Raw genomic sequence first — 25233 nt, forward strand, 5'->3', positions numbered from 1 at the left:
TGGCCTCCAGACTTATCTCAAATCTCATCTCAGCTGGCTCCAGGCTCCATTTTGGACAGCTTATTCCAGTGGAATGAAGTAAACAGGACACCAGGGCAGAATGCCCCCAAAGGGCCTGTGAAATTGCCTAGACTGAGGCTTCCCTCATGCTCAAAAGCCTGGTAGCTGTTGAATTAAGGGAAAGACAATGGACTCTAAATACTAGCCCTTCATAGATTTTGACTGTGGACAGCACAGCCTCCTCAGTTAATATAAAATGTATGGAACAGGTGTGATGGTTCATGCCTGTAATCCCTACATTTTGGGAGGCCAAGACCGGTGGATCATTTGAAGTCAGGAGTTCGAGAACAGCCTGGCCATCATGGTGAAACCCCGTCTCTACTTAAAATACAAAAATTACCTGGGCGTGGTGGTATACGCCTATAATCCCAGCTACTCAGGAGATTGAGGCAGGACACAGGAGATTCACTTGAACACAGGCGGCAGAGATTGCAGTGAGCTGAGAGCTGAGATCGCACCACTGTACACCAGTTTGAGCGACAGAGCAAGACTCTGTCTTAAAAAAAAAAAAAAAAAAGTATTAAATGTATGTGTAAGCCTACATTTAAAAACTCATTCATGTAAAGTGTTATCAGGACTGAGATTCCTTCTGTGAGATATGGAAGTAGACCATAGCAATGGATGAATTTATACTGAACCAGAGATGCTCTCCTTGCTAAGTCAAGGGATGGACAGGGCTTTTCTTCCTTAGGAGGATCATTTCCTCCAGGCATCCTTTGCTTTTATGAGCTCCCTGCAGTGTGAGTTTGTCAGCACCTTCAATATTTAGGTTATCCAGGAGATCTGGGTCCCAGGAAAAACAGTCTGTCACTACTCAAACTCTCATAAAACTGACTTGTAATGAGTCCATTTCATAAATTTCACTGTGAAATAGCTCTGCTACTAGGAAAGTAGGTTTCTGAGAAATTAGGAGGCAGTCATTTGGCACTGAAGATTGGACCACCTGGACAAGAACCCCTTCTTCCTTAGCCCATGCCAGCAACTCGGCACCCTAAATTTCTCAGTGAGCAACACTTCTTCAGGATTCCACGTTACCCTCTCCTGGGAGACAGCACAGACATCAGAAAGGGCCTGGGCCTCTGGTCCATATGAACATGTCTGATTCCTGATCCTGCCATGACTGGCTCTGCGCCTTGGCCAATTCATCCCATCTTGCCAAGTCTCCACTTACTCATCTGCAAAACAGATATGCTTCAGATTGTTGTGTGATTTAAATAAGGTAGGGGAAATGTTAGTAGTCTCCCTCATAGCAGGCACTTGATAAAGGACAGTCATTTTTCCTTTTGTTTACAGCAACACTTGTGACTAAGAAACACCAGATTTAAATCCAGAAGGCCTCCGTCTGATTTCTAATTCTGCTACTTAACATTCTTGGTAGAGATAAGTGTTTTGGTACCTACCTTGTTTCAGATACTATGCTGGCTTTTTATGTACTTAGGGGGTTTTTTGCTCCAAAAACCATCCATCCGAGGTCACCAGACTGCCTGGGGGAGAAGAGGGTTGAGCGGAGAGGGGAGGGAGTAAAGTGATTCATTCATCAGGATTCTATTTCCAATCCCCAAAACTGTTTCCCCAGTTTTTCCAGAGGTGATAGTTGGAACACACTGTAACAACAGCTAGTACCCAGTCCTCTTTTATTGTGTTAGAATTATACAAGTTCTAAAGTTAGCAACGATCTAGAAACTGGGGACAGAGCAGCTTTAGGGCTCTTACAAAGAACCACTGTTGCCTGTTCAACCCTATAGCATAGCAACTTTGCTTGGCTGCAATTTATAGCTGGAGATGTTCTCTCCATTTGAGCCAGCCCAGTTCAGCCTAGAGAGCAGTCTCCTCATCCCTAGAAATCTAGGGAGAGAGGCTCTGACCCTCCCAAGGGCTGAGGAGGCAGGAGCATACCCAGATTAAGGGGGCTTTGGGACTCATCAGACCTGACTCACTTACTAGTTACATGATCTTTCCACAAATTTAACATTTGTAAGGGTGGCGGGGGAATAGCCCCTGTGAGGAATAAATGATAAAAATGGGTGTAAATGGTGTAAATGGCTCAACATGACACCAGTACACTCTACAAAAAATGAGCAAAAATAATCCTTAGTAGCAGCTTCACAAAACGAGGTTGGGAGCCTGAGTTCTAGGTAACAGACAGGGATTTAACAACATCAAGGGCAGGATATAGGGACATGTTTATTTCCCAGATGCAAGGTATCCAAGAGGGGGTCAGACTGCCTTCCCTCCACTTTCTCCCTCCATCTCTTCTTCACAGCAATCCTCCTCTGACTTGTGTGATAATGGCTAATCACATAAGGCTCAGTCTCATTACCTGACATATCTCATATACTGTCTGATATTCTGGGACAAGGGCCAGAGAAAAATGTATTTATCTCTAATTCTAATCTCAATTCTTTTACCCTCAATCTCCCTTTCTTTCCTTAGAGTATCTGTCACAGGCAAACCAGCCAAATAACTGGAAAACTTGTTTCAGGGAAGGGTGTGAGAAGACAAGAAATTTTGAATTTAGCATATCTGCATTAATTTTGTCTCTTTCTAGGCTCTGTGTCAAAGGTAGTAAGGGAATAAGTCTTTTAGTTTCGGCTGGAAGCCCTCACAGTTTTATTTATCTCCAGATTCTTAAAATTATTAATCAGAAATTGACTTGCTTCTTTTCCTGTTTGCTATCTTCTCAAAAGTAAAAAGCACAGGAATTATTAGTTCTAGGAAAGCAACTGTGACTATGCATCTTTCTACTCTGTCCACAGCTACCTAGAAATAACAATTACAAGACATCCTACATTTAGAGAGAACAAGAAAATTAAGCATGTCTATTATTTTTTAGTTTAGTTTGATGTCCAGAGACACTTTTTCAGGGTACCATGAATCCTGATTTTAAGGATAATAAAGCATAAACAGATTACTTACACAATTTGAAGTAGTAATTACTGAACTTTTAAGCCTGTCCACTAAACCTGTAAGAAAGCATTTTCCAGTGTATGTGGCCACACACAAACACATATACACGCAATTCCAGGCTAAGAAATGTGTGTTAAAACTAAGGTGGTTAAAGCACTGAGATATTCCTCCCTGGATTCAAGTTCATGGATGAACATATAAAAACATTATTTCTATCCTTTTCATTCACCATTTACATTCACATTCTATTTTTATTAAGGAACCAGACAGGTCAAGTCACTCAGGTTTAATGATTCCATGGTTTATATCGTCATCACTTGGACACATAACTTCTGTTCCATTTAAGTCTACTTACTGTAGATAATCCAGGTCACCCAGCCTCCCATTTAGAAGATTTAATCAAAGTTTCCTGTACCCCAAAACCCTCACAAAACAGACCTCTAAATGAAATCACAGAAAGATACATATTAGTTCAGTTAGTGGCCAAACACTAGTCTTTAGAGTCCAAAGACCTCTATAACCACTAAGAGTGGGTAAGAGTAGATGGGAGAAAAGAAGGAACAGAGGAACTGAGTTTTCTGAGAAACTCTTTTCCAGACTGCCTGAATAAGTTGCCTTTCCTTAAAAGAGCAAGATTAATCTACTTATGCCAAGATCCACTGGGCAGAAAGCACCCCAATCCAGCTTTAGCTATCTTTACCACTTCTTTGTGACAGCTACAGCAATCTTTCAGAATTTTCTGCAGCAAATTTTCCTCTTTTGCTGTCCCTACAAAGGCAGAAAAGCTAGGGGCCAATCTCTGAGCTAATTCCTTGTATCTAGGCAGGATGAGCGTTCACCGTTTGGACCCCCCTCTGTAAGATGCTAGGACTTTATTTCTTAATGAAAGTTCAACACTGAGGAGAACACAGCAAAGTTATTTACTCACAATCTCAGGCCAACCTCAGGCAGACAGGTTAAAGCAGGGATAAGCAACAGAGGTCTATTTTAACCCTATCCAGGCCAAAAGCAGGTTACACAGGAAATCCCTAAGATCAAGCTAGTGCTCAGGACCCTCTCTAGGATGGTCACAACTGCTGTTTCATCTAGATTGCGTAAGTCATCCCCAAACACTAACTAAGCTTCCCAGTTCCTTCCAGAATAAACTCACTATTCCTTGGTCCTTGGGTCTAGTGGATGATGTGCCACTATTTCAAACTTCCTGGTCCCTTTCCAGCCTGGCTTTATGTCCCCAGAGAATTGGAGCAGCAATGGACCAGACTTGGACTGTGACAAGATGGAGAAAATAGCTGGTTTTTGTAAACTTCAGAGATTAACTGCACTCCCTTTGGAGTCACATTTACTCCTAGCTCTGTGCCAGGAGGATATTATTAAAACAAAACATCTTATTTTAAAAGAGCCTTACCACTGTCCCAATTTTTGCACCTGTCAGTCCTCACCTCACCTTCTCCTCACATACACGCCATCAGAAGATAACTGCCTCAGCACTTTCAGTATCTCTAGGGCCCAAGGATAAAGCAGCATTAATGGCATTTGGCAGAAAATCCCATCCCACATTGAAGACTCCTCCCAGCTCAATACAGTGAAGAAATAAATGACAATGTAAAAGAAGAAGCAGAAACCAGAGCCTGCCCTTTCCCACATCAAAGAGGCACAGAGATTCCAGGAGCAAGTGAAAATGGCATCATCTCTTGCCAGAAGGCCACCAGCTAGCACTAGTTGGGAGTCGCATTATCACTTTCTTTTCCTCCGGACTGAAGTGCAAGATAGTCAATATAGCTGTGAGAGTCTGCTGGCGGCCCAGGGAGTCAGGTAAGGTCAAGAAGCGGTAGATGATGTTTTTGAGGTACTCCAGGTTGGCTCCCTCCCTGCTCTGGTCCCTGATGTTCTTTTCGATGTGGCTTTGCAGGGCTGCAACCTCTTCACGATGCCGTTCGCCCTCCTCCAGCAGCCGATCCTGCAGCTGATGCACCTCGACCTCCAGCCTGTGCTTCTGCTTCCTCAGCGATGTGATCTCCACCTCCTTGCGGGCCAGCTGCTCAGCGTACAGAAAGAAAGTGGGCTCATTGGCCGCTGCAAGTTGTAATGCTTGGGTCAGGCTATCTGAGGATGATGTGTCAACCACGTCCCCAGGACCCCCACCGCCCACAGGACTTCTGCGTCCTGGCAGCCCAGAGGCCAAGGCCACAGAACGCAGTTGTTCCAGTTCCAAGTCCTTCTCAGCGAGCACAGCCAGGGCACGATCCCGCTGCTTGTGCAGCTCCTCCTCCAGTTTCAGTGTGCGGTCCCTGAAGTCCAGCTGGCACCGCTCCAGCTCCTGCCGGTGCAGCTGCTGCAGCCGGGCCAGCTCCTGCTTCCAGTCCTCAGCCTCCTGCTGGTGTTGGTGCTCAAGCTCCTCGCAGGACAACCGCAGGGAGACATACTTCTCCTTCAGCTCTGCGAGCTGTTCCTGGGCTGCCTCCAGCTCCTTCCCCAGATTACCATCTTTGGTATTCTTGCTTTTGAGGACCACCTGGGCCCTCATCTTGTACCTCTCAAACTCTTCCTTCAGCTGTTTCAGCTCCTGTTGGTAATAGAGTGCAGTAGCTTTCTCCCCATCAGCAGTCTCCGAGCTGGTCATTATCTCCAGGTCACAGAGCTTCTCCACATCCAGGGTCACCTGGCTTTTCCTGGCTGCAACCTGCAGCAGTTTCTTCAGCTTCTCCATTTTATCCTTCAGGACATTGACATCCAGACTAGACTCCTCTCCATGGCTGTCCAGAGGGGACCTGCTGGAGGCTGCTAGAGCCAGGGTCTTGTTCTCCAGGTCCAGCTGCAGAATACGCTCCTTCAGCTTCTGGATGGCCAGCTGGTCTTTCTGCTTGGCTTTCTCGTAGGTGCCCAGCAGCTCCGACACCTCAGATATTTGATTCTCCAGGGCTGCCACCCTCTGTTCTTCCACCTGAGATTGCTGACGGAGTCGATCCTCTGCAACAGCTGTCTGCAAAACAAGGGAAGAGAAATAATGCATCGGTTGATTCAGGAGCTAACAAAAGTTCCTATTACCTGCCTGGGTTCTGCAAGACACATATACTAAACAGTATTAAGCACCTTGTTATATCTGCAATTCCATTCTGCTTTCCACCTAACTCACATATAATGTGTGTTACTGTTGTTTTTCTGGTGCTTCCTCAAATCTTATTAAGAAATCATACAACATTTTTCCTTATCTAATATTCCTAGTAGTTCAAAACTGAGCTGGATCTCCCACTCCACATTGAAAGGAAGCAACCTTTCTCCACCAGAAAGGAGGCCTATTCTGGAAAACAGCATTTCTCCAGAACAGGCAAATCTTAAGTAAAGGCAATGACAAGAGGTTACTTCTGAGAAAATCCCCCTTAGCCTTCAGCCACCCTCCCTAGCGGGACATACCAATATAAGATACACTACCTTTTACTGTACAGCTGCCACTATACTGCTTCATAGAACACAGCTGGTAAGATGCCAATGCCCAGAAGGGCAGGGCTGACTGGCTCCAACCCAGCCCACACTGAGAAGCTCCACATTCTCCTGGAAGCACCTACATCAACACCACATAGAACAGCACTTCCCGGGACTCACTAGTGGAACTTTTCAGGTACCATCAAAAATGACAGTGTAGACACTTAGCTCTCGCTAGCAAAGGAGGTAAAAAACCCTAGTATTTCCCACTTAAGATCAATGACTAATGTTTGAAAGAGATGTGGATAATTACCTTTCTCATTTCCTGCTGTAACTGGGCCTGGAAATGGCTCTTAAGGCGGGCGGCCTCTTCCTGAAGTTCTTGCAGCCGGGGGTCTGGCTGAGTCTTCTCATCTCGAATGGCCTGCAGTTCACTTTTCAGCTCCTCCACCTCACGGGTCAGCTGCTTGGTCTGCAGTTCAAATCCTTCCATCTGTTCAGCTGCATATGCTCGTCCTGCCAGGGCTTCTCGAGTCTCTTCTAACCTAAGCTCCAAGTCCTGGCGCTGGGTCCTCTCCTCCTGCAGCAGCTTCTGGAGCTCACGCAGCATCAAGGCATGGTCACTCTGCTCTTGGGCCCGATCATGCTGCTGCGTTATAAGTCGGGCTTTGGTTTCTGCTATTTGCTCCTGCAGCCCCTTCAATTCTCCCTCCAGGCGGAACCTCTCCTCTTCTGCCTTGTTATTGGCATCCTCTAAGTCCTGTTTCATCTTCTTCTTGTCAGCCAAGTAAGAAGCCTCCATGCGGGACTTCTCCTGAGTGACTGTGGCCAAAGAACTGGTCAAAGTAGCCAACTGAGTCTTCAGCTGGTGCAGTCTTTTGTCCACCTCCCCACCCGCAAACGGCCCATCCCCACTGCTACTGCTAACACCACTCTCTGACCCACTGGCCTCTTCGGACTTCGGAGGTGGTGGTCCACGGGCTGGTCTGTCATCTTCTATCCCAAACTCACCCTTGGTGCTGGTGAGACTGGCGGCCGTATCCACACTAGTGGCGGTCCCAGTGCTATCCTCGCTGTGAGTGGAGCACCGGTCATCCACAGAGTCAGGAAAGGCGAGGCCTGGAAGCTGGACACCTGCGAGGCCCACATCTGCCTCGTGGGATACCGACAGCACCTTGATGCTGGCCTCCAGCGCCTCTTTCTCCTTCAGCAGGCTTTTATAAGCACGGACCACATCCTTGAGCCGTACCTGGTACTGGAGAAGCTGCTTCTTCTGCGTCTCTATAGTCTCCAGCAAGTCTTTCTTGCTCGGGCCGCCACCGAAATTCATTGCAAACTTCTCCATGGAGGTTCTGAACGGATTGCTCCACTTCAGCTTTCCAGCAGCTCGAGAGAAGGCCGCGAAGAGGCAGACAGGGGCTTAAAGAAACAGCCAGTGGGCTGTCCGGCGGCGGGCCGCACACCTGCTGCACCCAGTTATCCCGGACCTAAGGCGGATAGGCGGAACCAACAGGCAAAAGTGCCCTCCTGGTCCCAGGCCCGAGGGTGGGGGCGGGTACTACCCGGGAGGCGGGGCGACGCTGGCACCAGAGGCGTGCTCGGCCAGGGCTCGTCCGCGCTGGCCTAGAAGCCGCTCCACACTCTCCGCTCTGTCCAGGCCACAGGAGCCCTGGCCGGCCCCCTCGGCCCACGTAGGTCAGGTGCTCACGCTGAGCGGAGTCCCATCACGATTTCCTAACTACAACTGCCTGCCCACTACAGCGCTTCCGTGTCCGCTGGAAGTGACGTCAGCTAGGCGCCGCGGGCCCCGCCCCCAGTGGGCGGGAGTTAGGCGGAGCCCAATCCGCGGGTGGGTGGGCGCGGCCTGTTGAAAACGCAGTACGGCAGCGAGCGGCAAACAGGCTTGGGAAGAGAGAAGCAAGCAAAGTCGAAGATACCAGAGTGGTATTGGTTTTGTGAGAGCGCCTAAGCTTGACCTCGGGCTACTATCCGCGAGCGACAGAGGGCGACGTCGCACTGCGTTCTTAACAAGCACTTAGGTGAACGACGCATTCAAGGATTTGGGGGCTTAGGTCCCATGTTCCTAAAAGGCAACAATTAAAGACTCGCATTTAGACCGCGAAAACTGGAGTCCTCTCTAGCACAGTGCTTGGCACCTAGTAGGTATACAGCGTAATCGTTAGTATGCTTCCTTAGTTCTGCTGAGTTGATTCAACAAATATTTATGGAGGGCACTCTAAAGCCATGTCTATCCTGAGTGCCAGCTATGTACCAGGAGCTCACAAGAGTTTTGCTACTTAGTCTTTACAATAATTATTATAAGCACTATACTCATTAGCACTATTTTACAGTTAGGGGAACATGAGGCAAAAGGGTTATACGTAACATGACCAAGGTCACACAGCTAGGAAGTTTAGTTCTATCTGAATCAGTCTGATTCTCAACATATTACGTGTTGTACCAGACGATAACACCATTAACAGATATGACCTTGCTTTCAGGGAACTCACAACCTAGTGAGGAACTAGACACACAAACATGTCCTGCTATAATACCAGTATGTATGGGTATATTCAAAGTGGTAGGAAAGTTAAGAGGAAAGAGGCCTGGCTAGGTGAGGCATGGAAGGCTCTTGGGAATAATACTTTGGGATTTGAAGTATGAGCCCTGATTGTCCACCTAACCAGAGATCAGGGAAACCAGCATTCCAAGCAGGTGGAAAAGATGCAAAGACCTGTAGGGTATCAGAGTTTGACTCACCCAGAATGCATTCAGTAGCTTAGGGTATGTGAAGGAGGGGACAACAGAGGGGCTGGCATAAGAGACAGGGACCCAACTTATGGCATTTAAATTTTATCTTGGGTGATAGTGAGGCCCTAATGGATTTTAATCTGAAAAGTGGAATGTCATCAAGCCTTGTATGACATGGTGGAGGGAACAAGGGGCAGGAGACCTGTGAAGAGACTCTTTCAGTCATGGGGAAGAGAATATAGTGACAACAGAGATGGAGACAAAGAGGCTGATAAAAGAGCTAAACGTAGACATGACTTAACTTGGTGACCACTAGTTCTGTTATTATGTTGGGACTCTCTAACATGTACTCTTCAGCCTTGTAAAAGCCTTCTTAGGGATGCAAGTCTATGACTGAAGAGAAGAGGAAAGGCATGTGCTCACTCATTCCTGTTTCCCAAAGTCTGTCCTTGTAACAGACTTTGCAGGTAGGGATGGGGCAGGCCCTGGCGGTCTGTTCAGACCCCGTTTCTCAGTGGCCTAAATAACATCTAGCTGTATTATACATAACATTCGGTCACATTATCTCATCATTTTAATATTTACCATAACCCCTTAAGTTAGAACAAGTCTCCTTTTATAGATGATGAAATAACAGAAGAGTTATGAAGAGTGTTGAAGCCAAATCCTCAAGAAATGGGAGCATTAAGATTTGAACTAAAGCCTGAAACAGTACTGGCACATGGTGGGTGCTCAGTAAATATTTGCTAAAAAAGTAAATGAATGAGTGAAGGTTTTTTTTTTATTCCCAGCTCAGTTTACCTCGAGTCCATAAACAACTGATCCTAGAAGCCCACGGGGAATCCAGAGTAGGCCCCTGCGCTTGCTCCACTGGAATCTATCAGTCCGGTTCAACTGAACAAGCATTTGTTAGGCCTATATTAAATGTCTGGCATTAAGCCAGTCTCCCACAGAAGAATTTCGTTCCTATTTTGCTATTCTCCCCTCAGATGCTAAAATGAGGCAGGGAAATGACATGTGAAGCTCTTTGGGTCTAGGGAATCAAGATCCTCACAAAATCCTGAATGGATGTACAAGAATAAGCCAGGTCCACAAGTCTGTGGCATAGTGAGGAACTTCAGCGAAGCGGCCTGCGCCTGGGCTGAAAGGCGGGGCCCGCAGGGCCATCCAGGCGAAGGTGGACTTCTCCAACAGCCCAGAAGTGGGTCTGCGACCACGACACCACGATTTCCAATTCTGTTGATTGGGAATCTATGAAGTAGGCGTTTTAAGGACTCACGGAAGCTAGCTAGCACTGGGGCACCTTCCTCTACCTCCGGCGCAACTCTCACAAGACCACCTACTACGCGCAAGAGCCTCAGTGGAAGATGAGGGGGTAAAGGGAGGTCTAAGACCCCTAGGCGCAGCTTCCGCTCCCTACGTTCAGTGCTACTGGTTCCCAAGAGCTAAAACTGGAGCCGCTAGGGGCCTGGACCCAAGAAACCAAAGTCCAGCGCCGGCCACTGAAGATAGGGGCAGGGGCCGCTGCGGAGCGATGAAGCTTTTTCCTCAGCCGCGCTCCGGCTGCCGCTTCGGCGGCCACAGGCTTGGCAGGCGCGCTAGAGACCCAGTCCCTTTCCCAAGTAAGGGCCACGCGGGACCGAGGCCAGCCGCGGCAACTCACGGAGTTTCGGATTCCCGCGGAGCCAGAGCCGGGGGGCGGGGCCGGGGGGCGGGGGCGGGGCCCGGGCGGGGGCGGGCCCACGGTGACGTCGGGCGGGCAGCGACGCGCGGAGGCGGCGGCGGAGCCTCCTCCTGCTGCTGGTGCTGCGCCCCATCCCCCCGCGGCCGGCCAGTTCCAGCCCGCACCCCGCGTTGGTGCCTTCACCCCCTCCCCGGGCCCCGCCATGGGCCTCACCGTGTCCGCGCTCTTTTCGCGGATCTTCGGAAAGAAGCAGATGCGGATTCTCATGGGTGAGGCAGATCAAGCGCGCGGCCCGGAGCGGGGCGCCGGCCCCGGCGCAGCCCTTCCGCCCCCGCGTCCCTCCAGCCCCGCTCACCTGGGCCTCTGGCCCCGGGTCACCCACCTTCTAACGCCCCGGGGCCTCTGCTCTCGAGCGGGTCCCGGTGTGCAGCCCCGACCCCAGGGCCTGACACCCGGAGCTGCGGGCCTGGGTGGGGTGAAGCTCCCTCCGCCCCAGCCCCGCTGGTAAGGGAGGATTCCGCCCTAGGAGACGACTTTTAAAAGGAGCTCGGCCTTCCTCCCGTACCCCTTGCCTCCCAGCCTTCTCCCGCTCCGCTCCCTCTTTGGAGTTGGCTCACACCACCCGACTGCCCTCCAGGCCCCAAAGGTAGATAACGACGCGCACCTGGAGGTGCTCCCGCTCTCCGCCACCGTCACCATCAGCTGTTGTGGCCTCTCCCTTTTCCTGGTCTCTAGGGGGCTCCCTCGCTCCCATCTCCATCCCTGTGCCCCTCTCCGTTGCAGTTGGCTTGGATGCGGCTGGCAAGACCACAATCCTGTACAAACTGAAGTTGGGGGAGATTGTCACCACCATCCCAACCATAGGTGAGCCCGGGGACGAAGCAGAGAGTGGGAGCGCCTCGCCGGGCCCTCTTCGGGGTCTGCTCCCAGTTCTGCCACTTGTCTGGAGCTGACCCTGACATCAGATACAGCTACTTGAGAAGTGGGTCAGGGTATCTCTACGTGGATACCGGAGGCGGGGTGGATGTGACCTAGGCCCGCCTTGTTGACCGCCAGTTCTGGGGTTCCCTTCCCCTGGGCCTTGATCATTGCCTTCCATTGCCTTCTGGTTTGGTGTCCCTGCTGAGATCCAAGTAGTTTTAGTCCCTTTCCTTCAGGAGTTTTTCTCATAAATATATTTTTTCCAATTATCTGCAGGCTTCAATGTAGAAACAGTGGAATATAAGAACATCTGTTTCACAGTCTGGGACGTGGGAGGCCAGGACAAGATTCGGCCTCTGTGGCGGCACTACTTCCAGAACACTCAGGTGGAGTGTTGGGAGGGGACTCCCTAACCCCAGTAGAAATGGTGTTAGGGCTGGGAGAACAGAGTTGTTGGCCTAGGCTGGGCCCCCAGACCAAGGAAAAAACCCTTCCTCCCTTCTACCCCTCTCTGGTTAACCTCTGCTCATCTGCTCACCCTTCAGACCTCGCCTTAGTCTTCCTCACCTTGGACTTCTCATTAGAAGCAGGAGTCTGGGATCCAGCTGCCTGATTTAGCCCTCATCACATATCTTTATTTTCTTGCACATCTTTAGATAAACTACTTCCTCCTCAGGGACAAAGGCTGTATTCTTTGCAGTGGGGTCTCTAGTTTGTGCCAGGACTCCTGTAGAGCTTCTGTGGAGTTCTGTAAACTTCTGTAGAGTTTACTAGTTGAGAAGGATTGACAAAATTACAGATGGGAAGAAAAGAGAAAGGGCCACTCCACCGTGTGTCCCAGGCAGGAGTGATTGCTTCTCCCTCCTTCCTTCCTTCCTGCCCAGGGCCTCATCTTTGTGGTGGACAGTAATGACCGGGAGCGGGTCCAAGAATCTGCTGATGAACTGCAGAAGATGGTGAGTACCCAGAGCCCTGGGAACGGAGCCCTCAGCTTGGGGATAGAGTGATCTCTGTAGTTGTATAGAAGTCAGGGAGCCCCCCACAGGCATTGAAGACCAGGAATATGAGTACCTCACCATGTTTTGGATGGGACTGACTTTTTCTGTGTGCATTCTTATGTCTTTTTTTTTTTTTTTTTTTTTTGTGACGGAGTTTTGCTCTTGTTGCCCAGGTCCGAGTGCAGTGACACAGTCTCAGCTCACTGCAACCTCCGCCTCCCAGGTTCAGGCGATTCTCCTGCCTCAGCCTCCCAAGTAGCTGGGATAACAGGCCCCTGCCAACATGCTCAGATAATTTTTGTATTTTTAGCAGAGACGGAGTTTCACCATGTTGGCCAGGCTGGTCTTGAACTCCCGACCACCGGTGATCCTGGCCTCCCAAATCGTTGGGATTATAGGCATGAGCCACCACTCCCAGCCACATTCTCAGTGTCTTTACATCTGAGTTTGAGAAGTTGTGGGGGAGCTGGGACTTATATGTGGTAAAGAGAAACATCTTATATTCTTGCCTTTTCTATTTGGAAATGTTGTCATTTTGCCTAGGCAAGTACTCAAATTAGGAAAAGGTCTTTCTTTTCAGGACTTACGTCCCAGGTGACGTCAAGCTCATTTACAACTATGTCTTGTTTTCAGCAGCAGATTACACAATACTTTTTTTCCAGTAAAGATGCTAGGAGGTAGAACGGGAATTCCCCAACACAGTAGGGAAGCGGGAGTCTGGGTCCCACCTTCTCTTCTCCCCTCTCAGCTGCAGGAGGATGAGCTGCGGGATGCGGTGCTGCTGGTGTTTGCCAATAAGCAGGACATGCCCAATGCCATGCCCGTGAGCGAACTGACTGACAAGTTGGGGCTACAGCACTTGCGCAGCCGCACAGTAAGGGTCCTGCCCACCTGGTCTGAATCCTGCCTCTTTAGGGAAGCCACAGGCTGGGGCAGGAATGTAAAGGCATCTCTTTTGTTCCTTGTTGCTGACCTCTTTCTTTTTTTCTCCCCACAGTGGTATGTCCAGGCCACCTGTGCCACCCAAGGCACAGGTCTGTACGATGGTCTGGATTGGCTGTCCCACGAGCTGTCAAAGCGCTAACCAGCCAGGGGCAGGCCCCTGATGCCCAGAAGCTCCTGCGTGCATCCCCAGGATGACCAGACTCCCAGACTCCTCAGGCAGTGCCCTTTCCTCCCACTCTTCCTCCCCCACAGCCACAGGCCTCTGCTCCTGCTCCTGCCTGCATGTTCTCTCTGTTGTTGGAGCCTGGAGCCTTGCTCTCTGGGCACAGAGGGGTCCACTCTCCTGCCTGCTGGGACCTATGGAAGGGGCTTCCTGGCCAAGGCCCCCTCTTCCAGAGGAGGAGCAGGGATCTGGGTTTCCTTTTTTTTCTGTTTTGGGTGTACCCTTGGGGCCAGGTTGGGGGGGAAGGTGAGGGCTCTGGGTGGTGCTATAATGTGGCACTGGATATTGAGTAATAAATTTGCTGTGGTTTGTACCCGGTGTTGTCTGTAGCCTGTAAATGGGAGGTTGGGTTACTGGGTACAAAAAGACAACGTGGGAGAGGATCAAAGCAGCTAAGGCTGCAGGGCGACCCCACCCACACACACCCTCGTGCAGCTCAGCTTCTCCTTCCTTATTCTTGGGCTGGAAATACTGTAGGATTTTCAGTGGTGAAAATCTCATTCCTTCCCTAGCTCCAAGGAGCCTTTGCTAAAGATTACAGGATCTACCCTCATAGTTCCATGTACCTCATAACTCCACTTCCCATCATTCTCATAGCTACTTAGAGCAATTCTTAATGTTTGCCTTCCACATTAAAATTTGAGGGGGAGAGAATGTACAGTAATACGAATCCCGAGGTACATTTCAGAAAATGTGATTCATCAGGATTAGTCTTATGCCCAACAATATGCACCTTTAAAATTACCCAGAGGATTCTGCTACTAATAGTCTATTACCGTTATTTTGCAAAACATGGGTGGGGTCTGGGGCTTATAGTTCCTTGCTGCATACCACTGAGACTCTTGCTACTTGGGAAGACCCCACCTATGGTGAGTAGGAAAGCAGGTGTAAGGAACCAGGGGTGGCTGGGCACCGTGGCTCATGCCTGTAATTCTAGCACTTTGGGAGGCTGAGGCAGGAGGAGTTCAAGATCAGCCTGGGCAACATGGCAAGACCCCGTCTGTACAAAAAATAAATTAGCCAGGCACGGTGGTGCACACCTGCCGTCCCAGCAGCTCAGGAGGCTGAGGCGAGAGGTTCACTTGAGTTTAGGAGATCGAGGCTGCAGTCAACTGAGATGCACTCCAACCTGGCTAGCAAAGCAAGACCCTGTCTCAAAAAGATGGCTTATTCTCCAAGTGTGATTGACTGCCCATTTTCCCTTGGATCCTAGCCATGCTTAGGCAGAACTCATTATCACTTCTCTTTGCCTTTCTGTTTCTTTCATGTCATATTTTCCAGGTTCTGAGCTGGGTTTTCTCCTCAAGATTTGCAGGAAGCGAGTCCCAGAGATTATCACTCAGAGACTCTTTGGAGGGGAAGGATATCCTTGCAGGAGCTCTGACTGCTCAGCCAGCTGTGCTACCCACCAGCAGTGCAGCTGGGGTTGAGGAGGGGTGCTTGGTGCTCTCTCCACCTAGGCCCTTCTTACCCAGGTCCTGAGCCAGCCTTCCTGATGAATATAAATAATTTGATGTCTGCTGATTTAGGGTTTCCTCATACTCCCTGCAAAGCAACATCTGGAACATTTTGGCCTCATCCTCCTAAGGGCCATGAAAGCTGATAAATTTTTCTTAGATATCTTGAACTTAATAAAATACTTGAGCTGCAAGGGAACCAGCCAGAGTCCACTTCCTTGGGAAGAAAGAGGTTGATTTCTATCCTGTTACCAGAATAAGAAACAGGTAAAGAAAGGGAGGGACTTGCCTAAATTCACAGGTTGAAGTTCCAGATCCTGGTCTCAGCTCAGCCTAGCTTGGTGCCCAGAGGGGAATAGGCAAACACCATAGGCTCTGGACCCGTCTTGTCTAGGCCATGGATTAATGCTGCTGAGCCAGGGTCCTTTCCCCACTGCAGTGGGATAAGAGGCTGCCCTCACAGTCACAATGCTCCCGGGTCACAGAGGTGTTGGGCCCCAGGCCAGCCTCTGCCTGGGAAGTTCCCTCTGGGAACATCTGGTGGGTACTACAGGCCCTATGGCCTGTGGAACCTCACTTCAGGGGGGAAGGCTGGGCCGGACGGAGTCATCACCTGTGGTGTCGGCCCCATGGATGAAGTGGAGTGGATACACAGACATCCCAAGGCTGAGGACCTAAGGGTTGGGCTCATCAGCTGGGCAGGAACCTACCTCACCTTTGAGGCATGCAAGAATACAGTCACTGCAACTGCGAAGAGTTTGGGCAGAAGACAGGTGACAAAGCAAATGTACTGGAACCAGTTTTCTGAGTGGTGTGTGTGTGTGTGTGTGTGTGTGTGTGCACTTGCTTGTATATGAAAGCAAGTTGTACTCTCAACCTAATCACTTTCCTAGGCTCTGCCATTGCCAGGCCTGAGACTTTTCTGCTCCAGGCTTTTGTTCACAGACCCCATTGCCCCATCTCCCACCTCTCAACTTATTCCACGAGTTGAAGCATCAGCCCTGGCCTTGCTGCCTTGTCCTGCTCTTACTGTCCCCTGTTCCCCACCTCAGCACAGGGTAGTTGTGTCATAAAGAGGAGAAGTGGAGAGCCCAGGTTGGAAAGCAAAATTGTGGGCATCCAGGGGAAGTTGGACCAGTGGAGCTACTGCAAAGCCTGTGTTTCTGTTCTGGTTGTGGTTTGAGAATGAGGAACTCCAGAAGCCCTAGCAGTGTCGGTCTTCATTTTAGAGAGGAATGTAGGCACCTCTGGGATGGGTGCCAGAGTGAGGCAGGGGCAAAGTTCTTCCTGTTATAACAAAGTTGATCACAGTTGAACCAGACAATAGCATCTGAACTGTTCGTGCTCCCATCTTCATCCCTGGAGCCATGGCCTGCCTATAAGAGCTTTTGCTCCTGTCTTGCCATGCTAGGGAGGCAATCTTTGGGGATGGAGATATTGGCTAAGTGTGCTCTCTGCGGACAACAGTGAGGAAGAAAAAAGAAGCCTTAAACCAAAGCATTTCTTTAAAAATCAGGTATTGAACAGTGGGATTAAGAAGGGAGGGAGCTGTACCTTCCATTGGCTGAAGAAGTGGACATTTAGAACTTCTCTTTGGATCTTGCCCTCTGGCTGCAGGGGTGGAAGGGCTCAGAGATCTTTTGGTTAGGAGAGAGTGGGAAAATGGAAGAGCTGACAGCAAGGAGACACCAGGGCTGATGTGGAAGGGGAGGTGGGTGGTGCTGATGAAGGTGCTGGGGTGATGCCAGCCGTGACTGTTGCAGAGCTCCTGGGTCTGGTATTTTGGTGATACTGATTTCCCTCTTCTCCCTCCTGATGCGTCCAGACCTGGGAGATCCTGGTGAGCAATGAGCATGAGACACAGGCCGTGGTACGACTGAAGAGTGTGCAGGGCCTCTACCTGCTGTGTGAGTGTGATGGCACTGTGTGTTATGGCCGCCCAAGGACCAGCCACCATGGGTGCTTCCTACTGCGTTTCCACCGGAACAGCAAGTGGACTCTCCAGTGCCTCATCTCTGGTCGTTATCTGGAGTCCAATGGCAAGGATGTGTTTTGCACTTCCCGGGTCCTCTCAGCTTACCACATGTGGACCCCCCGACCAGCCCTCCATGTCCACGTGATCCTCTACAGCCCCATCCACCGCTGCTATGCCCGGGCCGACCCCACTATGGGCCGCATCTGGGTGGACGCAGCAGTTCCCTGCCTGGAGGAATGTGGCTTCCTGTTGCATTTCCGAGATGGATGCTACCACCTGGAGACCTCTACACACCACTTCTTGTCCCATGTAGACCGGCTGTTCTCCCAACCCTCATCACAGACAGCTTTTCACATGCAAGTGCGGCCTGGAGGATTTGTGGCACTGTGCGATGGAGAAGGAGGCATGTTATATCCACAGGGCACACATCTGCTCTTGGGCCTGGGCTGCAACCCTGTGAGGGGTGAGGAGTGGTTCATCCTACAGCACTGCCCAGTCTGGGTCAGCCTCAGGTCAAAGACTCGGCGGTTTGTCTCAGTCGTCTACGGCAAGTGCTGGGCCCAACACAGCGATGGAGGGAGGAAGGGGTGGCTGTTGAGAAGAGAAAAATGTGTTTGGGATCAGCAAGGATTTTTGAATCTAATAATAAGGAAGATCCTGGGGTCCCAAGTGGATCTTTTGTGCCATCGAGTAGGACAGAAAAGGGTGGGTATGGGATTTAGGAGAAAGTTCCCTGTGTCTTCTTTAGACCTGCCATGGTCCAACAGAAAGTGATGAAGGTTGAGGAGGGAAAGAACCCCGGCCATAAAGCATGGATGAGGGGCTGAGACTGAGGGTGAGGCTTTTACTGACATGCGCTTCCTCTGCAGATGATGAGGTGTGTGCTGCTTCTGAGCGCTTAACTTCAATGTCCTTGTTCCAGTTTGAATGTGACAGTGAGAGCCCCACTGTGCAGCTTCGTTCAGCCAATGGCTACTACCTAGCCCAGGTAAGACCTTGGCTTTCTGAGAAAAAGAAACCTTAAGCTCTGAGCTTTCCCTCCCGATACTTCCTCCTCCTTTTTCTTCTTACTTATTTTATTTATTTATTTATTTATTTATTTATTTATTTATTTATTTATTTTGAGACGAAGTCTCACTCTGTTGCCAGCGTGGAGTGCAGTGCTACGATCTTGGCCCACTGCAACCTCCACCTCCCAGGTTCAAGTGATTCTCCTGCCTCTGCCTCCTCAGTAGCTGGGACTACAGGGGGGCACTACCATGCCCAGCTAATTTTTGTATTTTTAGTAGAGATGTGGTTTCACCATATTGGCCAGGCTGGTCCCAAACTCCTGACCTGGTGATCCGCCCGACTTGGTCTCCCAAAGTACTGGGATTATAGGCATGAACCACTGCACCCAGCCCTTCTCCTTTTTCAAGGCAAATGACCAGAGGATGACGTGGCTGTGGAGGCACTTATCGATAAACATTCATTTTTGCCCAATGGGGCCTCTTTTTTGCTTGTTTTTTTTTTTTTTTTTTTTTGAGTTGGAGTCTCACTCTGTCACCCAGGCTGGTGCGATCTCAGCTCGCTGCAACCTCTGCCTCCCAGGTTCGAGCGATTCTCCTGCCTCGGCCTCCTGAGTAGCTGGGACTGCCAGCGCCCACCACCCAGCTAATTTTTGTATTTTTAGTAGAGACGAGGTTTCACCATATTGGCCAGGCTGGTCTCGAACTCCTGACCCTGTGATCCGCCCGCATCAGCTTCCCAAAGTTCTGGGATTACAGGTGTGAGCCACTGCGCCCAGCTGTGGGGTCTCTTTTTTAAAAAAAATAAAAAGCAGCCGGGCGTGGTGGCTCAAGCCTGTAATCCCAGCAGTTTGGGAGGCCGAGGCAGGTGGATCACGAGGTCGAGAGATCGAGACCATCCTGGTCAACACGGTGAAACCCCGTCTCTACTAAAAAATACAAAAAATTAGCTGGGCATGGTGGTGCGTGCCTGTTATCCCAGGTACTCAGGAGGCTGAGGCAGGAGAATTGCCTGAACCCGGGAGGCGGAGGTTGCGGTGAGCCGAAATCGCGCCATTGCACTCCAGCCTGGGTAACAAGAGCGAAACTCTGTCTCAAAAAAAATAAATAAATAAAATAAAATAAAAAGCAACTTTATTAAGATATAATTTGAATGTATGTAAATTAATACACATATGTGTAAATTATGTATATTATATTCTAATATGTATATTATGTATATTTTATAAACAAAATGCACCCATTAAGTATAAAATTCAGTAAGTTTTGACAAATGTATCATCCATGCAACCATGCCATAAGCGTATCACAAGTGAGAGAATATTTCCAACACTGAAAAATTCCCTCTTGCTTCTTTGCTGTCAGTTCCCCTCCACCCTTGCGCTCCCTCTCCTGGCTACCACTGATCTGTCTTCTGTCTCTGTGAATTAGATTTGCCTACCTACCTTAGCATGTCTGATAAATGGAAACATATAATATGTATGGTATATATGTTTCTTTTGCTTGGCACAATGTTTTTAAGATTCATCCATAATGTTCATGTTTCAGGAGTTCATTCCTTTTTATTGCCGAGTAGTATTCTATAATGCTGCTCATAAACATGATTTGTTTATTCACTTGTTGATGAACACTTGGGTTGTTTCCAGTCTGGGCTGTTAGAAATAAAGTTGCTATAAGCATTCACGTATAAGTCTTTTTGTGAACTTACATTTTCATTTATCTTAGGTAAATACGTAGGAGTGGAATTACTAGGTTGTATGATAGATATGTGCTTAACTTTATAAGAAAATGTCAGTTTTCTAAAGTGACTGTACTATTTTACATTCATGTCAATAATGTATGAGGGTTCTAAGAATTCCATATTCTCACCAACGGTAAAGCTGGCTTTTGGATTATCTAACTTTTGTATTTTAGCCACTCTATTGGCTGTGTAATTTATGGATTTAATTCACATTTACCTTATACTTAGTAATGTTTAGAATCTTGCTTTTTTTTTTTTTTGAGATGGAGTCTCACTCTGTTGCCCAGGCTGGAGTACAGTGGCGTAATCTTGACTCACCACAACCTCCGCCTCCCAGGTTCAAGCAATTCTCCTGCCTCAGCCTCCCGAGTAGCTGGGACTATAAGCATGGGCCACCATGCCTGGCTAATTTTTTGTATTTTTAGTAGAGACAGGGTTTCACTATGTTGGCCAGGCTGGTCTTGAACTCCTGACCTTGTGATCTACCCACCTAAGCCTCCCAAAGTCCTGGGATTACAGGTGTGAGCCATTGTGACCATTTTCATGTGCTCATTCGCTGTTTGTACATCTCTGTTCAGATCGTTTGCCATTTGCTACTGGGTTGTTTGTCTTATTAATGCATTGTAAAAGTTCTTTATGTGTTCTAAATTCAAATCCTTTGCCAAACATATGTATTGCAAAAATTTTCTCCCAACCTGGGGCTTACCTTTTTATTTGTTGAATGGGTCTTTTGAGAAGAAAGTGTTTAATTTCAGTGAAGTTCAGTTTGTCCATTTTTAAAATGGTTACTGCTTTTCTTGTCCCAATAAATCATTGCCTACTCCAAAGTTGCAAAGAACTTCTCTTATATTTTCTTCTACATCTTTCATAGTTTAGCTTTCACTTTTATGTCTGTGATCTACTTCAAAATGATTTTGAAGTCAAGGCTGAGGTTTATTTCTCTCCCTGTGATATTCTAGCCTAGTTTTTATGCTGTGCCCTGGGATATAGCACAGACTGGGGGAAGGAGGAGAGCTGAGGCCACAGAACATTTCCAAAAAGGTTCTGAAGGCATCAACTCTGGGAGCATGAAAAAGGCTGGTAGGTGGGATGTGGCAAGAGCCTGTAGGAATAAAACTGGTGGGAAGAAAACTGAGATTGTTGGTCCTTACTCTTCATCTCTCTTCCTGACATGCTTTCCAGAGGCGCCACAGGGCAGTGATGGCTGATGGGCACCCCCTGGAGTCTAACACCTTCTTCCAAATGCACTGGAACTGTGGCAGGATCATCCTGCAGTCCTGCAGTGGGCGCTTCCTGGGCATTGCAGCCAACGGTCTGCTGATGGCCAATGCCACCCTTCCAGGTGGGTGGAGCAGCCTTCCTGCCAGATGATTCCAAGTCAGGGAGACTTTTAGAGGGAGGTGGAATATGATTGTTAAAAAGAGCACTGGAAGCCGGGCGCAGTGGCTCACTCCTGTAATACCAGCACTTTGGGAGGGCAAGGCAGGTGGATCATGAGGTCAGGAGTTCTAGACCAGCCTAATCAACATGGTGAAACCACGTCTCTACTAAAAATACAAAATTTAGCCAGGGATGGAGGTGTGCGCCTGTAATCCCAGCTACTCAGGAGGGTGAGGCAGGAGAATCACTTGAACCCGGGAGGCGGAGGTTGCAGTGAGCAGTGATCGCACCACTGCACTCCAGCCTGGGTAAGACAGAGCGAGACTCCATCTCAACAACAACAACAACAAAGAGCACTGGGGTCGGGGTCAGAAGATTTGGGTCTGTACTCGCTCAGTCACTGAATTTTTGTCATCTCTTAAGCAAAGCATCTCCATGGACATTTCATTGTCTATAACTCTGCGATCTCACAGAGTTGCCATGAGGATGAAACACATCAACACACCTCAAAGGAGGGAAGAATATTAAAGGTTCTTGAGTTTCGCATGTGCTAGGTACTCTCACAAACATTTCACAAGCATCTAGCGTAAGACCTGACATGTAGGTGTTCATCCAATGTTAAAATATTGACCACATCTTTCTGCAGTTAGTGTCCCCTGCTCCTACTTCACCTGGGAAAACAGAGGCAGCCCATCCAGATAACTCCTTTCCATTTCTTTCAGGCCCAAATGAGGAATTTGGGATTTTATTTGCCAACCGCCCCTTTCTTGTATTGCGAGGTCGTTATGGTTACGTGGGCTCCACATCGGGCCGTGACCTCATACAGTGCAACCAGGATCAGCCCGACCGCATTCACCTACTACCCTGCCGACAGGGTATCTACCACTTCCAGGGTGAGTGGCTCCTCTTCCCCGCCTGGGGGTTCACAGTCTAGCCCTTGCCTTAGTACCAGCTCAGACTTCAGGGCCTGCCACTCGGGGCCTGCTCATTATAAAAGGAGAAACAGTAACTGTCTGTTTTCACACGTCAAAGCCCCAGAGTGGGTTGGAAGAACAGAAACCAGTGGAATCCTACTGGCCCTCCTGCATTTCCATAGAAGGACCTGCCAATGCAGGCAGGATGGGGCAGCCAGGGGAGGGCGGCATGCCTCCAGGAAGCCCCTCTGAGGGCAGGTTGCTGGAGGACTCCCCTGTGAATGGCCTACCAACCTGAGCTCTTCCCTCTCCAGCACATGGGGGATCCTTCTGGTCAATAACACCCTTTGGCACCTTTCGTCCTTGGGGCAAGTTTGCCCTCAACTTCTGTATAGAGCTTCAGGGGAGCAACTTACTCACTGTACTGGCCCCCAATGGTTTCTACATGCGAGCTGACCAAAGCGGCACCCTGTTGGCAGACAGCGAAGACATTACCAAAGAGTGTATCTGGGAATTTTAGGTAAGGGAGAGAAAGAGGTAAGGGGCTAGGGGAGCAGAAGCCAAGGGGCAGGAGGAGAAGGGAGGTGGGTGGGGGGGCATATGATGGGAAGACCAGAATGCACTCCCAGGCTGACCTCTGTCCCATGATTTGATCAACTCCAGACATTTATTCCAAATCTGTGCCATTCCTTGACAGCTTATAAACCTGGGCTTGCTAGAGAGGGGCGATGGTTTTCCACTGCTATGCCACACTGACACGTGGGCTTGCAAGCAAGCCTGGAGGGGACAGGGTGAGGTGTTATTGTACATCTCTCTCTCTCCATTAAGATGCAGAATTTCACCCTTTTTTCTTTTTCTATTTTTGAGACAGAGTCTCACTCTATCACCCAGGCTGGAGTGCTGTGGCACGATCTTGGCTCACTGCAACCTCTGCCTCCCAGGTTCAAGCAATTGTCCTGCCTCAGTCTCCAGAGTAGCTTGGGTTACAGGCATGTGCCATGATGCCTGGCTAATTTTTTGTATTTTTAGTAGAAATGGGGTTTCACCATTTTGGCCAGGGTGGTCTTGAACTCCTGACCTCAAGTGATCCGCCTGCCTTGGCCTCCCAAAGTGCTCAGATTACAGGCGTGAGCCACCATGCCTGGCCATTTCACCCTATTTTTAAGGAAAACGAATGACTTTGATGATGTGCATAGGTGAAGAAAAAGATGTGCTTTCTATCCTATCCACTTTCTATCCCTACCTCTTGGACCCCTGGGGCTCCTGAATATTTGTTTCCAGCCCTGATACCTCTCCTGACCTCCAATGTCACATCTCTCCAACCTCCTGATAGACAGTCGACTTGCCAGTTCCTCAAAATTAGCATAGCTGATATCAGCCTGCTCACCTTCCCTTCCTGAGGCCATCCTGTTTTCCTGCCTTCCCCAAGGCCGTCTTGGGCATTCCTTCCTCCCAAATGCCCAGGCTCAAGACCTCAGCACCATCTCTCCACCCTTTCTTTCACTTTCTTCATCAAACCCTGCAAATTCTTGGGCTCTTCTTTAACAGTGCCTCTTGCCTGTTTGCTCCTTCTTAATTATCATTGCCCCCCACTTGGCTCCAGGCTTTTATCCAGAAGCACTGCTTCTAGGGCTCCCCTAAAGCATTTCCTGCTGCCAGATCCATCCATCCAATCTCATCTCAACGTCCAATCTAATCTCCACACTGCTTTTGTAACATGTACCCATCATTCCCTGTTCACACTCTTCAGGGCACCTCATTGCTCTTAGTCCTGTCCCTTCCTAGTGGACCTGGTTTTCCTGGCTTATTGTGCAGAGCACTTTCATCACACAGAACTGGAATCAAGAGCTATTAAGATTCTTCCTGTAAGTTAACTTCACCACATCCAGCTAATTTTTGTATTTTTAGTGGAGATGGGGTTTCACCAAGTTGGCCAGGATGATCTTGATATCTCGACCTCGTGATCCGCCAGCCTCAGCCTCCCAAAGTGGAGGCTGAGGCAGGAGAATCGCTTGAGCCTGGGGGGCGGAGGTTGTAGTGAGCCAAGATCGCACCACTGCACTCCAGCCTAGTGACAGTAAGTGAGATTCTGTTTTAAAAAAAAAAAAAAAGAAAGAAAGAGCTTCACATATGTATAGGGTGGATCCCTCATCAAGAATTAGATAAATCACTTTATTCTCTTTCCTCCCACAGGATCTTACCAAGTATTCTAAAAACCAGAGATCAGCAAATGACTGACATGATTGCCGACCATTTATATTTCCTCTTTCCTCTCCAGGTCAATGGGATGTCACCTACCAAAATCCAAATCCTCCAGAAAAAATGACTACACTAAACGGAACAGGAACCCCAGAGTCAAGATCGAAGAGAATAATATCTGTTACAACTTTTCCTACCCAGTTTAGCAAAACACCTGTTTTATGCAACAATACATCACAACAGGCCACCCCCAACATCCTTGTGTGCGTCTGACTCAGTATAGAGTAGGGGTCTGGATGAGGGTGAAAATAGAGGCTCCAGGCTGCTCTAAGTTCTATCCAGGAGAGACCAAATGGCAAGCAGTTCTTCCACTGATCCTCCCCTATCCCCGCCCAGAACCGCTAGACTTTTTCCAGTGACCCTATTAGGAGCCAACATTGCCCTGAAGGGTTTAGAATCCAGTTATAACATTAACTATCTTTTTGATTTAGAAAGAAGGGAAAGATTGTTAATCCTGTGAGCACAGGATAATGTTAATAATACCTTATGCCTATATAGGCCACTTTACCTCCTCCTACCACGACTTATCCAACTTTCCCACCCATCATTACCTTTGATCCAGTGAAGTGGGCACTTCTTCCACCATTTCTT

The 25233-nt window shown here is 48.9% G+C and overlaps 3 protein-coding genes across 3 annotated transcripts; 2 read left to right on the plus strand and 1 right to left on the minus strand.

The window, feature by feature from the left end:
• Positions 1 to 1445: 1445 nt before the first annotated feature.
• Positions 1446 to 8172, minus strand: GCC1 (GRIP and coiled-coil domain containing 1). Its single transcript, XM_017549482.2, has 3 exons — positions 6701 to 8172; positions 4622 to 5947; positions 1446 to 1707 (listed from the first exon to the last, which is right to left on the minus strand). The coding sequence occupies exons 1-2, from the start codon at positions 7730 to 7732 to the stop codon at positions 4652 to 4654; spliced, it is 2328 nt and encodes a 775-aa protein (XP_017404971.1). The 5' UTR covers positions 7733 to 8172; the 3' UTR covers positions 1446 to 1707; positions 4622 to 4651.
• A 2707-nt stretch (positions 8173 to 10879) lies between these two features.
• Positions 10880 to 14222, plus strand: ARF5 (ADP ribosylation factor 5). Its single transcript, XM_017549484.1, has 6 exons — positions 10880 to 11091; positions 11606 to 11686; positions 12020 to 12129; positions 12628 to 12699; positions 13490 to 13615; positions 13739 to 14222. Exons 1-6 carry the CDS (start codon positions 11025 to 11027, stop codon positions 13823 to 13825), a joined length of 543 nt encoding a protein of 180 aa, XP_017404973.1. The 5' UTR covers positions 10880 to 11024; the 3' UTR covers positions 13826 to 14222.
• Positions 14223 to 15795: 1573 nt separating this feature from the next.
• Positions 15796 to 24836, plus strand: FSCN3 (fascin actin-bundling protein 3). Its single transcript, XM_017549483.2, has 7 exons — positions 15796 to 16139; positions 17192 to 17888; positions 18211 to 18329; positions 21272 to 21431; positions 22192 to 22362; positions 22698 to 22903; positions 24662 to 24836. Exons 1-6 carry the CDS (start codon positions 15996 to 15998, stop codon positions 22901 to 22903), a joined length of 1497 nt encoding a protein of 498 aa, XP_017404972.1. The 5' UTR covers positions 15796 to 15995; the 3' UTR covers positions 24662 to 24836.
• Positions 24837 to 25233: the final 397 nt, after the last annotated feature.

The sequence above is a fragment of the Cebus imitator genome, unplaced genomic scaffold (genome assembly GCF_001604975.1).
Source record: "Cebus imitator isolate Cc_AM_T3 unplaced genomic scaffold, Cebus_imitator-1.0 Scaffold219, whole genome shotgun sequence".
NCBI classification, from domain to species: Eukaryota; Metazoa; Chordata; class Mammalia; order Primates; family Cebidae; genus Cebus; species Cebus imitator.